The 16,358-nt window shown below is 33.6% G+C and overlaps 2 protein-coding genes across 2 annotated transcripts; one reads left to right on the top strand and one right to left on the bottom strand.

Moving 5' to 3' along the window:
- Positions 1-1,465: 1,465 nt before the first annotated feature.
- LOC145593108 (large ribosomal subunit protein eL42-like) lies at positions 1,466-3,639 on the bottom strand. The gene is made up of 4 exons (XM_081649617.1): positions 3,505-3,639; positions 1,987-2,166; positions 1,824-1,898; positions 1,466-1,721 (listed from the first exon to the last, which is right to left on the bottom strand). Exons 1-4 carry the CDS (start codon positions 3,505-3,507, stop codon positions 1,662-1,664), a joined length of 318 nt encoding a protein of 105 aa, XP_081505743.1. The 5' UTR covers positions 3,508-3,639; the 3' UTR covers positions 1,466-1,661.
- Positions 3,640-9,400: 5,761 nt separating this feature from the next.
- LOC145591825 (uncharacterized) lies at positions 9,401-16,283 on the top strand. Its single transcript, XM_081648319.1, has 10 exons — positions 9,401-9,419; positions 10,634-10,797; positions 11,467-11,628; positions 11,726-11,770; positions 12,592-12,808; positions 12,893-12,994; positions 13,082-13,963; positions 14,076-15,523; positions 15,589-15,654; positions 15,714-16,283. The coding sequence occupies exons 1-10, from the start codon at positions 9,401-9,403 to the stop codon at positions 16,281-16,283; spliced, it is 3,675 nt and encodes a 1,224-aa protein (XP_081504445.1).
- The last annotated feature ends 75 nt before the right edge of the window (positions 16,284-16,358 follow it).

Below are 16,358 nucleotides of genomic sequence, written 5' to 3'. Positions count from 1 at the left end.
AGGGTGTGTGATGTAGAAAGTGCAAAGTGTATGGGAGAGCATGTATTAATTATATTTGAATAATTTGATTGATTTATAATAAAGTTTTTGGTTGGGAAGAAAAATCAAAATCAAGATCAAAATCAAGACAATTGAGTGTATCTATGTATTTGTATAGGTGGTAGTTGGACATAGAATCTTGGGAAAGGTTTGATAGTTGAATGGCTTAAATATACTATTATCTATTTTGGTTTTTTAAAAATTGTTCTTGAATAGAATTAATCAAAAGCCTACAAAAGTTGGTATGTTGGTGGTCTTTGTCATCATGTGTAATGACTTTTGGTAAAGCTTTGGTTCAAGGAGTCAAATCGCTTTCGATTATTCCTCAATTTGGTAGTGTAACGATGGAAAAAATAGCGGTTTTAATGAATTGGTAAATTGTTTACTCGATTGGTAGATTGTTTAGAGAGGGATAAGATTGTTATGATTTGAATTGAATTTCATTAGTTGTGTCTACATTAATATTCCGTCTAATTTAAAAGGAAATTCTACATGTTTATTCACAAATTGAATGCATTATATTTAGACCTTTTCACTTATGGGTATAATCATGATAAGGGCCACCTTTTGAAAATAGTCTAAATAGTTGTTTTCCCAAAATTATCACAAGTAAAAATTAGGTAAAATTTGTGATTCTTACATCCTAAAATAAATGTGAGTGCTTGGAAAAATTATAACACATCATATGTTAGTGAACAACTTGTCAGCTAAAACAAGTAATAGTTGATTCCAAGGCCACGGACATTGATGTTTTCTTTTATTCACGTTTAATTAATCAAATTCCATATTCTTTCTTTCTTTATTCATTTTCCTAAAGAAAGTCACAAATATGAGAATTTTAACTAAGATCGAAGGAAGTACTTCGTATAAGAGAAAAAAATTATTGTATATACTCATATTCAATACAAGTACTTCCTACTAACTCCGTAAATATGAATGGTTAAAGTTGTGCATTAGCAAACGTGACTAAATAAACGTATCAACTAAAAAAAAAGGAGAAAGTATTATTTTTTCTAATGACAGTAAGAATGTTCAAAGCCATACGGTTAATCAAACAGTTGCATTAAAGAAAACGTAAGAAGTATTAAGATGCCAAGAAAAATCACCCAAATTAGAGGGTAGGTTTCACGCCAAACCCAACGACCACTATTAAAGAGAACATGGCAAACGCAGTGTTCAAGCTTACACGCTCTTTTTATATGAAACAAATAGCGCATCGGCTAACCCAGTTTATATGTGCACATAAGCTTGTTTCAGCAGATAATTTGCGTTCCATTGTTCAAAGATGATCAACCTCTTGATGCCAGATACCAAGTTTGTAAATCTGAATCCAGATGTTCTCGTTAATTTATACAGCTATTAACCAATGTGATCCATTCAGATTCAAAATACAGAGAGGTAGTTATAGTCTACAATAGCACCCACAGAAATAACCATACTACGTAGATAAATAGACTAGTCAGTCGTGTAACAATGTAAAAGCAACTCAGCAAGTATATATTTCTGTCAAAGAACACTAAGATGATAGGTGTCAAAAATACTCTAGCGATTCTTCGAAGATGGCTATAACAAGTTTCACCATTCATGATAACTGAATAATCTGAAACACAATAATAACACGTCTAAAAGAGTGAAGTTCCTTTTCCCTTCTTGTCTCCACCGATCTCAAAGTGCTTGCAACGCTGCATAAACAAAACCGTGGACACATACAGTCAGCAAAAACACAAATACATAACTACAAGACACAAGAATAGGATCATTAATTAGTATACTGAAACACAAACCTTGATGGGGTGCTGGGAGACATGCTTGCATGACTGGCACTGTAGCCTCAACACAATCTTCTTGGTAGTCTTGGCCTATTGAGCAGTAATACACAAGCTATGTCAATATACAATGCTGAAGTAACATTTAAGTTTTACATTAATCAAAAAAAAAAATAGTTACCTTCTTGTGAAAGACGGGCTTGGTCTGACCACCATATCCAGATTGTTTACGGTCATAACGTCTCTTTCCCTGGGCAGCCAAACTATCCTTACCCTTCTTGTACTGGGTCACCTTGTGCTGGGTGTGCTTCCTGCACTCCTTGTTCTTGCAGTAAGTCTTCTTCACCTTAGGTACATTCACCTGTCATCAAAAGACCAGTACGAATCACACGAAGTTCTAAAGATTACACAAGTGCCAAAATCAGATACCAATTGAATGAGTAATTTGAATAGAAATACATATCAATATCAAACATCAGAACAGGAAACACCAAAGCCCTCACACCCCACAAGTCCCAATGAAAAAGAGAGTTAGTCTCAACAAGAAATTCACGGATCTTTGAGAGCTGCTATTCTATCTGATACTATTAATGGAATTCTCAAAGGCGTAAGGAGTAGTATTAGATTGCTATTGTCAATCCTACTAGATATATCTAATACTACTGCAGGTAAAATTCAGGGAGGTTTGCACTGAGAAACACAAAATTAAATGGCAAATACATTTGCAGGAGCCACTTCAAATCTTATCGGATAAACTAAAGGCCTACGAAAGGGTTAAGTACAATAAAACCTAACATTGATGGGTTCTTTAACCTGTGTTAGCCGATGTGTTCAGATGTAGTTTCAGTAAAATAAAGAAACGATCTCAAAAAATGTATACAGCACACCTAAAAATTGTTCATAACAGGAAGATGGTCTCTTCTATCGCTATAGATATAAATCTTAACATGTATATATAAACAATGCACAACAGCTAAGTAATTGAAATATCAACACAGCGTATAACAGAATAACAGTTGCAGCAGAAACATTGGTCAAAGAAATAAGCTATAAAATCAGAATCAGAAGAATAATAAAGCATTACAATGTCGTGTAATTAGGATAAAAATGAGTCTAATCGATTCTATTTGTAACAAAAACTAGAGTTCTTCATGATCGTAAACAATCAAATGCTTCAAAATTTAAACTAAGAAACCACTTCAATAGCAGGAATTAGTGAATTACTAATAGTATAGCTTGGATTTATAGTACTCCGTAATACGTAATTCAAACACTATATTGAAAAAAGAAAAAAATCGCACAAATCAAAGCAAAAATTAGTACAATTATACAAATTCCAGTTTCAAATATCTGTATAATCCAAAGATTATTTAATATTCAACGTAAATTCAAACAAAAATCGCACAAATCGAAGCAAAAAATTAGTCCCATTCCACAAAACCTAACTTCAAATATATGTATATCAAAAATAAATACGTAGTAAATAAAAAAAAAATCTTCTCTAAAATTGATGGTTATTGAACCGAAAAAGTGAAAATAATTCACTAAAACAACCATCAAAACATCGAAAAAAAAAACAAATTTCTAACTTTAAAGATTAAAAAACTAAGTAGAATTCATTGAATCTGATTTTTTTTTAAAAAAAAAATAATAAATGAAACGAATCGTAAGATTAACAGCAAGAGAAATGAGAGAGTACCATTGTTTCAGGCGGCAGGAATATCTGGTGTTGATAAACCCTAAAAATGAAGAAGACGACTCAAAGCAACATTTTGGGTGGTATTTTTTTTGTATATATATGAGCCTAGTTCAGGGTTTCTGTAATTGGGCCGAGTAATATGGATCTGGGTATTTGAGATTAGAATGGGCTGAAATTCTTTTGATTTATCACTGGATTAATGCGCTGTACAAACTTTTAAAAATATCGGATGTATAATAATTATTGTACATCCAATATAAAGATATCCTAAATTGATCAAAAGTTAACTCTTAAATAAATAAAATTTACAATACAAATAAAAATTATCTACGATTTATTAGTAAAGAATCACATTTTAAATGACAAAAAATCAATTATTACTAATTGAATGTAATTAAATTATCCTTATAAAACTTTTCTTGTTGTCTATTTTTCTAAATTATGCCCTCAAACTTCTTCGGTTTCTAAGTTGTGCTGTAATACCCCGTATTTTTATACGTATTTTATTTTAAGTAAGTATTTTGTGGGGAATTTAAATAATTTGAAATGAATTATTTATGACATTTTAATTATTTATTTTAAATAAGTTTGGATATATTTTATAAAAGGAAAGTTTTATTTAATAAATTATTTTATTAAGTTGGGATATAATTTAGGATAATTTTATTTTAGTAAAGTTTAATAAGGAAAGGGATTAGGAAAGAGTAAAAAGGGAAAGTTTAGGTAAGAAGGGTTTATAGAGAAAGGGGTATAAATATTCAACACTTGGACAAATTAAACTTTGCCTAGAGTAGAGAATACCCAAGGTAAATTTTCTTTCCCTTCTCCTTTATTTTTCTTTCTTTTTCTTTCTCTTTCACTTTCCCCTTTTCGGTTCACCACCGCCGGCCACCACCAGCACCAGCCGGCAGCAGCGGCGGCGCCACCACCAGCCTGGCAGCAACCGGCTGTGGTGCCGGCCTGCTGTCCGGCCACCCCCTTTTCGAAAAAAAAAATTAATCTTTTTATTTTTCTTTTGTTTAAATCCTACATCTAATTATAAATTATGAGTTTTGTGTTAATTTTATGATAATTGATATTAAGTATGGTGCAAATTAATTTTCAGATTTTAATTCTAATTAAAAAGCCCCAATTTTGAAACCCTAGATTCATAAATAATTGATTATTGAAGGAATATGATTTAGGGTGGTAGGTTTAAACCTTTAATTTAAGGGTTTTAAAGTATAATTTCAGCAAGTTTTTGTTAATTAATATTGCTGGAATTTTTGATAGTATGCTAAAAATTAAGTTTCTTGAAGGAATTTCAATTACCCATTAATTGGGATTAAAGTATGAGGTTTTAAATAAATTTTCAGCTTCTTTTAATTAAATTATGAGTGGTTTAATAAGAGTATATATTGCTGAAAATTTGTGTAGAGTGGATTTTAATGCCATATTATGATTTTGGTTTGTAGGAGACTTTGAAGTGAGTGATTTCTATTAGTCGTGGCGATTTTAAGATCGTATTTAAGGTATGTTCGCGTACTTAGCATATTTTGATGATGTAGTACAGTAGTAGCATGCTAGACTTGATTAATTAATTTCAAGTAGTATCATGCTAAATTATGATTGGAAATTATGATTTGGTTAATATTGGTGATTGAATTATGAAGCATGATTTATTTGTGATGGAGTAATGATTTGAAAATAATCGTTTGGCATGTTGAATATGAACCATACTTTTATTTATGGCATGATAGAAAGCATGTTTAATTAAACTAAATGTTTAATTTGGTTTGGAATATTAAAAGGGAATTTTATTATGGTTCATATAATTCTTATTGATGCTATAAGCATGGGAAAGGAGCTATGTAAGTGTCTATGTACACAAGGAATAAATTGTATTTTGGTGTCTTAGTGCACTTAAGGTGTTTTTAACACCGAGGGATAGGATTTGTGGCGCATTATGCGTTTAAGGTGTCTTTGACACCGAGGTAGATTTTAAAAGAGTTCAACATTAAATATTATGTGGTCACTAATTATTCAAGAATTAAATTGGAATGTTTAATTGTTTGAATAATTATTATGATTGGATGATTATGGTTTTAGAGTCATCACCAAGTTTAATAATATGAAAATAACGTAAACTGGAAGAGATTACGCACCAAAACTCTTGGAACGTATATACCTTGTGTATGAACATATGGGGGGAGTTATGCGACTTTATATTTGACCATAACTTCTATTGGGAGTACAGGACGCTGTATTTTCTTTTTATTATTATGCGCAGGAATTCTGCCACTTACGAGTGATTCTTTTAAACTGGCACGGTTAGCTCCCGTGTTAGTACCCCTTTATTGGGGCCGGTTAGGGGGAAACCCGTTCGATGCGTAATCAATACTAAATAAATTATGTAGTTACTTAGTTGAGAAGTCTTGTTGTGTGATGTGTGCTTGTAAACAGGTGCAACGAGGTAAGTAGTGTGTTGATAGGTGAAAGCATGTTAGTGTGTTAAACTACGCTTATGTACTCAGCTTTGCTAATTGTGTGTTTGTTGGCCTTGTCTTTACCTTGGCCCTATGATGACCCATTTTTAATGAAGAGTAGTGGAAACAAGTAGAGAGAAGTTTTTCAGGTGATGAAGCATATTCATGATGGGCATTGAGTGAAGAGCGAATCATGCTAGTTTTCATATGTTTATGATATGTTTATTGCTTTGATTATTTTATGATATTGTTGTTTGTGAGACTAACGCGAAGGTTGAATTTGGTTTGGTTTTGTTTAAAGGTCTACAATGGTTCCAAGTTGTAGGTTGACTTTATTTTACTTTGGTTTGACTTTACTTTCGTTGGTTGACTTTTTTAGTTGAGTCGTTTTTAAATATTTTAAAGGAGAGTCTTCCGCTGTGTGTCTTTGATAGTTGCCTTAGCCGTTTTCATGGTGGCGGTAATATCTTAGATTTTCCTATTTTGAGTTTAAACAGAGCAAAACAGGTATTTTAAAAGAAAGGAATTTCTAGGGTGTTACATGTGCCTATGCCTTTTCAAACGTCTAAGTTGTGCCCTCAACCTCACTAATTTTTATTAACAATTACCTTTGACATTAATAATAACCTTTTTTATTATTTTATTTTCTGATTTTTTATTTTATTTTTTTAAAGTGTTAAACAAATTAAATTGGGACACATGTCAAATTAATAACGCCACGACACCATTGTTGATAAAATAACTTAACTTTTGTTAACGGATACAACTGTCAAAGGGTATTGTTGATAAAATATCGTGAGGTGGAGGGCATAGCTTATAACTTTGAAAATGCATGGGTATGTAATACCCTGTATTTTTAATGTATTTTTATATATTATTTATTTAATTATAAAATATATTTTGGGTCAAAATTAAGTATTGGATTATAAATAAACAAGTATTAATATATAGGTCAATAATCATTTAATCCAAATATAGTCCATCTTCATAATAAACCCAATCATTCTATTTTTAATCAGTGAACACTAGACACTAGTGTAGGTAGGACACCCTACACCCCCTCTAAACACGTCGTTTAGAGTACTACCCACACCCCCTCTAAACACGTCGTTTAGAGTACTACCCACACCCCCACTAACTTTCATTTTATCTGTCCTCACCCTTTTTTACATTTTCTCTCTCCATATCCATTTCTCTACAAGTTTCTCTCTCATCAAAAGCTTTAATTGCAAAATTGTTTTTAAATTATCACAAAAAAATCTTCAAGCACTATGAAATTCAATAAAACAAGGCAGGAAATCTGAAAAAATAAGTGTAGACACCCAATTGTGTCTCCCCAAAAACCAAACCCAGTGATGAATACCTTTCACGTCATTTGATTGTCGAACGAGGTGAAAGTGTGAAAAGTCTAGTGATGAGGATGTTTTTATTAAAATATCTCTTCTTTCTGTTTTTTAAAATATTTCTTTTCTTACCCTATTTATGAAAAACGTGCAGTCCAGTTTATTTTGGTCCGTGATATGGGTCCAATAATAGTGTAGTTGGATGGGGCTTGAAAAGACATTTCCAACGATATATTATAAGCCCAATTCCCATGAATAATGAGGAAGTTATGGCCAAAATACTAAACCGAGCCCAAACCGGATTTTACCTACGACCCAATGATCATGTGGAGGGTCCAAAGGTTTAATCCTATTCCTAAACTAATTAGGATTAATTAGAAACTTCTATATGTTTCTAAAAGGTCTTAATTATCCTTTTTGAAAAGATAAGATCAAAGAATTTGAATTTGAATAAAAACTTTCCTTTTTTAATTCCTAATTCTATTCGAATTTAAAGATGTTCAACGATAGTCAGATATTACTTTCGTTCCTCATGATTTTTATCCAAATCTTATATGGTTGGATAGATCTTGAAATTATCTTTTCAATGATATATTATAATATTAATTCCGAGCTATAACGAAAAAGATTTTAATTGGGTTGGAAATTAGACTTCAAGAGCTTTCCAACGACATATTATATGACTTATTTGGACTTCTGGATCAAAAGTTATGATAAAAACAAAATTCGCAAAAACTGCTGACCGACGAGTTTTATTTCGATTTGAATTCGGATTCTTTTCTTATTCTTCGACTCTCTTTTTTCCTATAAATAGAGGTCATATCTCCCCTTTTTTTTAATCATCTACAATCAACAATCATCATTTCTCTCTTTCTCTCTCTAAAGCTAGAAGCTTTCTTTCTCTTTATTCTTTTTCTAAACCTTCCCTCAAACACAATTCCACATTCATTATCACTAGACACACCTAGCCAAGTTCGAAGTTGCCTTCGCCCTTGACGTGAAAGGTCATAATTTCTGAGGGTTTGGTCCCAAATCTCTATTTCAATTATTTAATTTGATCGTTTGATTTTATATTTTCCTTGAAGTTACTAACACGTGTATTTTGTTATTAGAAAGAGATACGAGGCATCAAAGTATGTAGTCTTATTGCTCTATTCTTGTAGAAAACATGTTTGTTATTTATTAATTCCTAGCATCATGTTAGGATGTTATTATTGCTTTTTAGTATCATGTTTAGGGTACTTCCTATGCTTTCTAATATCATATCAATATCATGTTAGTATCATGTCAGGGCTAAAGCTTTGATCTTTATTGTTTAGTGACATGCTAGGGTTTGTTATTAATCTTGTTAGTAACATGCCTAGGATCTTGCTATTAATATTATGCTTTAACATGATTATGATAATTATGATTATTATAATGATTATTATTATGATGATTATTATTTTTATGATTATTATGTTGCTTGATGTTTATTATTGTTGTTGTTTGATCACACCTTTTATGCATGTTTAAAGGAAATTTGTACTTGTAATCACGCTTAATAAGATAATTAATAATCTTGTTTAGGGCTAATATGATTATAATTCAAGTGATCGCCAATAATAGTTTTGCTTGTGCATTAAATTCAACCAACATAGATAAACAGGTTTATGGTAAACCTATTGATTGCATGTTAGTCAGAAAGCGCACATGAATACGAGTAGAATGAAGTAGAGGCCTATTATTAGGGCAAGTTCAACCTCTTTTAGGTTGGATTTGTACCTTCATCCCCGAACACCAGTCATGGTTCCAGACCTATTGGAGTTGACGATCTCATGGATCGTTAAGGGGTGTAATCTTCACCCTGTGAACAGTTTACAAGTTCCTAAAACTTGTTGGCAACTCTTTTGCTCTAGCTTCCTTCCCTTCGGAAGCCACCATACTTAAGTGTATGATCACAGTGGGGTTCAAGTTTGGGGTAATGCTTGAAATATTCCCTACAATAAGTTATTTTGTTTAAATTTGGAATGAAAAAGGGTATAAACCCTAGGTTTTACTAATTTTTTTGTTGTGATGTATTTTGAAAATATAATCCAAACATCAACCATGAAAAATGTATATCAATGTAAGAATTATACTATAATCTTAGTAATTTTTATTGAAAAACTAGTAAATTATATCAGTATATTATTCAGTTTTGTTTGCAGAGCAAAGGAAACCGTTTCAGAGAAGAAAACAAAGATTATAGTTCGTAGTTTTTTTTTTTTTTTAATTTCTATGAATGTTCATTTTCATTTTGTTAAATGTTCATTTATATATTAGTATAACGTCATTCACATTTTAATAAATGATTAATATACATGTTCATTTATATATTAGTACATAGTCATTTATGTAATAATATTCGTCCTTTTTCATAGTTTAGATTGAAATATTATTTTGATGAATGTTCATATTTATTTTGGTAGATATTCAATCATATATTATATGATCATTCACAATTTCACATATAAATATACAATTATTAGAATTTTGATAAATATTCATATTTTTAGTCATTCTCTTCAAATATTCATGTTCATTTCAATTTTGAATTTCAATATATGTTTTTTCTTATATGGATATATGGTAAATCAAACATTAATAGATTTAAAAGTTTAATAATTCGGTGTATATTTCATGTTCATCGATCGTTATCTTTCATGGTCATTTTCAAACTAATAAATGTTCAATTATATATTAATAGATATTCATTTCCATATTGAATTACGTAAATATGTTCATTTATGTATTAATAATTGTTCATTTTCATATTAATAGATAGTCAATTCTACACTAATATATGTTCAATTCATTTATATATTAATACATGTTTATTTATATTGATAGATGTTCATTTCCTTATCGATCATGTCAATTGTTATACTCATCCATGTTCATATCCCTACTTTATAAAAAGTGGAAAGTTGTTCTTATGAATAGTGGTTGGACCTTTATACCCTTAAAATTGTTTTTTACCTTATTACCCCCCTTTACCTTTCTCTCTCCTCTCCATGTGTCTTCATCTTTGTTCAAATTGCCGAACAGAAGTATCAAGTGCTGAATCCTTTAGCTTTCTCTCTCCTCTCCATGTGTCTTCATCTTTGTTCAAATTGTTGAACGGAAGTATCAAGTGCTGAATTTTAATTTTACAATTCTCCATTGAAGTGCTGAATTTTACAATTCTCCATCTCCATTCAAGAAAAATTGATACCAAATTGGCCAAGAGAAGTTGAAATGAGCTTCATTGAAGTGCTGAATTTTACAATTCTATCAACGTTGATACCAATCAATTATAAGGTCCATTCAAATTGGGTCCTTCAGAAGTTGATACAAGAAATGACATCAAAGAAGCATTTCGTGGTCCATCGGCTGGTGACGACCATGGTGAGGAAGGGGGTAGGACAGCACAACCACCTGTCGAGGGGGAGGCGGCGGAAGATGACAGCCGGACTTTATGGGAGGTGGGTCACCGGTGCCTCCGGCAACTCTTTCCCTCTCATCTCTATACAGTGCAAAAATACAAGGTTTGTACTCCTGCACTAACAAAATATTAGTTCTAAATTGTGGCCAAGAGTTGGTTTAGTATTGATTTATACTCACAATTTTGCCACCAATCAGAGATAGAGTATGTTCTTCTTTTGATAGTTTAGTATTGATTAAGAGTAATTAGTTGATAAATAATTGACTATGGCTTTTTAATTGCATAGTTTAGTACGGAGTATTGATTTTTGCTCCCAAATTTGCCACCAATCACGTCTGGGCTATTGTTCATTTTGAGTTGTTGAAATTTGTGACTATAAATTTGAAGGTTGTGAAAAAAAATGGATAGGCAAAAAGGGTTTTTGATTGGTGTTTATTTGATGGTTATTTTTGTAATATTATAAATTGATTGATTAAATCAGTGATTTTTCTAGCTGGGATATTCATAAAGTAAAATTGATATGTAGTTCATATTTGTGTATATCAATGGCATGTTTGTGAATTAGTGTGAAGCTTTTGTTCAATTTATATGTGTAAAAGTACATCATTTGGTTTCATAAGTATATAACATATGGTTTAAAGTACATATAATAGTCATAGGCTTATTAATAAATTCCTGCCTTGGAAATAACCATCCCCTCTTATTTCAGGGATACATAAGTTCAGGCTCTCCCGAGGCTTCATTTACTGTACATGATGAGATGTTACGCCAAGGCTTAAAACCAGATAAGCTTACCTATAATATGATTATCCTTGCTGCAGTGAAGACAGAAAAACTGGATTCTGCAATGCAGTATTTGGAGGAAATGAAGGTCTTAAGAAAGTGTTGAAAGGCCAGTTTAGAGCTTCTATATCATGCTGAGCCTGAGAGTATGCAACCAGTTACTCATATCTCCCCTCTTTTTTCAGGATGCTGCACTGAAGTACAATTCCGATTATCTTTTTCCGGATAATGTAACATATACTTTAACGCAGTTCGGGTGACAACTCATCCCTACATCTGCGGGTCGGGAGCCTGCCAACTCCTACTCTATTGAAGGTCAGTATACTTACCCTTTTATTTTTTTGATGCTAAGTATACTTACCTTATATAACCTTTTTCTGGAAGTTCTCCATGTTGTCTAGACTGTAAGTGTTGTTGTGTCATTTAGCAACGATGTATTGAAAGTTTGAAACCATATGTTATACACTTATGAAACCAAATGATGTACTTTTACACATATAAATTGAACAAAAGATTCACACTAATTCACAAACATGCCATTGATATACACAAATATGAACTACATATCAATTTTACTTTATGAATATCCCAGCTAGAAAAATCACTGATTTAATCAATCAATTTATAGTATTACAAAAATAACCATCAAATAAACAACAATCAAAAACCCTTTTTGCCTATCCATTTTTTTTTCACAACCTTCAAATTAACTCTAGCTTTGCCGTTCACCAGGTTTGGCTCTTTTCATGTGCCTTTTCTTATGCTTCAATTTGCACTCGATATAATTAGAATTTACCATTTCTTTGCTTGTAAGGTGTTGATGGTAGGGCTACAAATGTAGCACTTGGTGCTCAGTTGTACTATTCTTTTCTATCAAACAAGATAAATTATATCTACAACATTAATAAATTATATCTACAACATTAATAAGTAATTATCTCTGATTGGTGACTCGGTTAGATAGATGAATTTGAAAGGTCTACTCAATTAATAAGTAATTAAATGAGAAATAGAATAATTCCATGACAACATTAGTTACTGCCTACTGAAGAACCAAAAGGTTGTTGATGTAGGAGTACAAAATAACTACGGTGAAAGGTGGAAGAAAGCAAGAAGGGATTCAAGGGAATTATCAAAGGTTAAAAAAAAGCAAGAAAGCAGGAGTACAAATCAGAGCTATTTAAAAGCAGCAGGTTCTCGAGTTGATTCTCTTTTTACTTGTCCAACAACTGAACTTTTAACTTCTATATGTGATGGGTATGCACAATGTTTCTTTTACCCCATGAATTCCCATTATTTTTAAACCGAGAAACTTCACATTACTTAAATAAGGGTGTTTCATATTGTAGCAGTTTTCCCAGAATATCCTACAACATCAAAGACAAGAATGAGTGCTCGACAACGGCTGATTTTGGGGATTCCAAAACCTAAACGCCAAAAGCAATCAAAGACAGGTGAATGTCTCTAAATAATAAGCTATCCATTTGTCTGAGTTTTTACAGAATTGTTTCGACTAAATGTTTATTTAAAACTGCTTATAGCTGGTGCTGCAATAAATGTGGGCCAATCGCTACCTACTAAGCCCATGGAGTTGTCTGCCCCTCATTTTTGCGATAAGTGTCGTGCAAAAAAGCTAGCCTTTGAGTCATTACATTTTTGTTGCTGTGATGGTGAAGTTGAAATTGCTTCTAATGCTTTACCCCCTGAATTAGATAAACTTTATACTTCTAATGACGATGATTCGGATCATTTTCAGACATATTCTCGCCTTTACAATAACCTATTTGCTTTTAGCTCAATTGGTGGATCAATGGATGGGGATATTCATAAAGGAATATATGCTTTGAAGGTTCATGGCCAAATTTATCATAATATTCCTGACCTGTTGCCTGATAATGAACCACCAAAATATTTACAACTTTACTTCTATGATGCTATGTTTGAGGCAGAAAATAGACATGGTCTTTTTCCAAACTTACGTCCGAGTATAATTTCCTTGATCATGGCTATTATGCTTTTGAATCCATATGCTAAGTTTTTCAAGTCTCTTCGGGAGATTGAAGTCACTGAAGAGACTGAAATCAGGCTCAATAAACACCCCGTTCTTGATCAACGTGTTTACAATGCTCCGACATCCGAAGAAGTAGCTGTGATATGGAGTGAAGGTACTTCATCTACCCAAAGCAACAGCCCACATATCATTGTTCATGGGAAATCAAACAAGAGCCATAGGATATATCATTATTATGGCTATTACGATCCGCTACAATACCCGCTTCTATTTCCTCAAGCCGACTGTGGGTGGCATCACGGATTACTAAAAATGTCTCACGGAGGACGGTCCCAGGTGGAAGACCTTTCAAATATTGTCATTTCAGACAATGTTCAAGAGGCAGCTGATTTGGTAACTGAAGAAGGTTTTGGTAAGATAACAAATTGTGACTACTTACACCAAAAATATGTTATTTAATTTATGTCATTCCCATATTAATCATCTAAATGTAACTATTTTTATAAAAACTAATGGAATTGCAGCTGCTGCTCGGGGGAAGAAGGGCAAGCTTATTTCTTGCAAGGAGTACTATGCATACAAGTTTCAAATGCGTGCTAGAAATTTCATCCTACGGGCTGGGCGGCTATTCTTGCAATATATTGTAGACATGTATGTGAAGACAGAGAATACTCGGCTGGATTTCTTTAGACAAAATCAGGCACAAATTAGAGCTGAGCTATATCAGGGTTTAGTAGATACACTTGAAGGCGGTGAAGCAAATGCATCGAATGTAGGTCAGTGTGTTATCCTCCCTCCTTCCTTTTTGGGGGGGCCTCGTGATATGCAACGATGTTACCTCAATGCTATCCCTCTTGTACAGCGTTTTGGGAAACCGGACTTATTCATAACAATGACCTGCAACCCAAATTGGCCAGAAATCAAAACAGAGCTGGCACACGGGGAAAAACCACAAAATCGACCCGATCTTCTAGCTCGTGTTTTTAGAGCAAAGCTTATAGCACTGAAAAAAAAAGAAGAACAAGTGTTTGGAGAGGTGGCTGCGTTCATTTATGTAGTTGAGTTCCAAAAACGTGGCTTGCCACATGTTCATATGCTCATTATTTTAAAGCCGGAATTTAAGATAAAGCATCCAGACTCATTTGACAAGTACGTGTCCGCTGAAATTCCTTCCCATGAAAACCCACACTTACGAAAAGTGGTCTTAAACCATATGATACTTGGCCCGTGTGGGAAGGATAACCCTGAATGCCCATGCATGAAGCATAGAGGAATGGAGGGGAAGTGCAAATACGACTACCCTAAGTCTTTTTCTGATATTACAACAAGCCATGAAAGTGGGTATCCTGAATACAGATGCCGGGACACAGGTGAGTCTATTGTGATTCGAAGGAAAAGGTTGGACAACCGTTGGGTCGTTCCATATAACCCTTATCTATCTGCCTTATTCGGCTGCCACTTGAATGTGGAGGTATGTTCAACAATTCAAGCAGTTAAGTACCTTTACAAATACGTTTATAAAGGACATGATCGGGTATCATATAACGTACAAGCTTCATCAGGCCCTGTAAATGAGATTGAGCAGTTTCAAGCAGGCCGTTGGGTATCCCCTTGTGAAGCCGCATGGAGAATCTTTGGGTTTGACCTATTTGAAATGAGCCCCCCAGTAGTAACATTGCAAGTTCACCTGCCTAATCAGCACAGTGTGAGGTTCTCTCCCAATGAACAACTAGCCTCTGTTGTTTCAGATAGGCGCCGAGCCCGTACTTCATTAACCGAGTTCTTTAGAATGAACAATATTGTCCCAAACATACCAAAATACACATTTGCAGAATTTTGTGAGCATTATGTGTGGAATCATGCTACAAAAACATGGTCTAAGAGGGCTAATTTGCGAACTACAATAGGGCATCTGACTTTTGTGGCTCAATCCGAAGGGGAAAGATATTTTCTCAGGCTGCTACTAATCAATGTAAGGGGACCAAAATCCTTGAAGATTTACGAACGGTAAACGGCCACCTTTGTGCAACATTTCAGGAAGCAGCCTTGAAACTTGGTCTTCTGGCAGAAGATGACGCCGTTGATAAATGTATGGCAGAGGCTGTTACTGCACACATGCCAAAAGCTTTGCGTAAATTATTCGCTACAATATTGATTTTCAGAATGCCAAGAGATCCCCTAGCCCTTTGGCAGAAGTACTACATTCATTTGTCCGAAGATATCAGGCACCAAAATCCAGGAATGGAAGACAGAGTGAAGGCCCTTACTATGCAAGGGGTAGAGCGTTTCTTAGAAGAAATGAGGAAAACTTTGGAAGAGTTTGGCCTAAAGGTGTTGATAAGCAATGCAGACTCCGGTTACGGCAAACAAAGGATATTGCCGATGCACTCAATGCCACAATACCGGTTGAATACATTGAAGCCATTCACAAGCTCAACCTTGCCCAACGCGATGCCTTTGATTGCATCATTAAACATGTGCAGCTTAACAAACCCGGTTCATTTTTCATTGATGGTCCGGGAGGCACTGGCAAGACATACCTTTATTGTGCATTGTATGCTGCTGTTAGAAAAATGGGCAAAATAGTTCTACCAACAGCTACGTCCGGAATTGCTGCCTCAAACATAGTGACTGGGAGGACAGCCCATTCGCGTTTTAAAATCCCTCTAGATCATACAGCTTCCATGTCTTGCAATGTGTCTAAACAAAGCAGCTTAGCTGGTCTTCTATGAGAAAGCTCCTTGATTATTTGGGATGAAGCATCAATGGCAATCAAGGAAAATGTAGAGTCATTAGACTTGCTGCTT

Source organism: Chenopodium album, chromosome 18, assembly GCF_948465745.1.
Source record: "Chenopodium album chromosome 18, dcCheAlbu1.1, whole genome shotgun sequence".
Classification (NCBI taxonomy): Eukaryota; Viridiplantae; Streptophyta; class Magnoliopsida; order Caryophyllales; family Amaranthaceae; genus Chenopodium; species Chenopodium album.
This window is presented reverse-complemented; position numbering and strand designations above follow the sequence as displayed.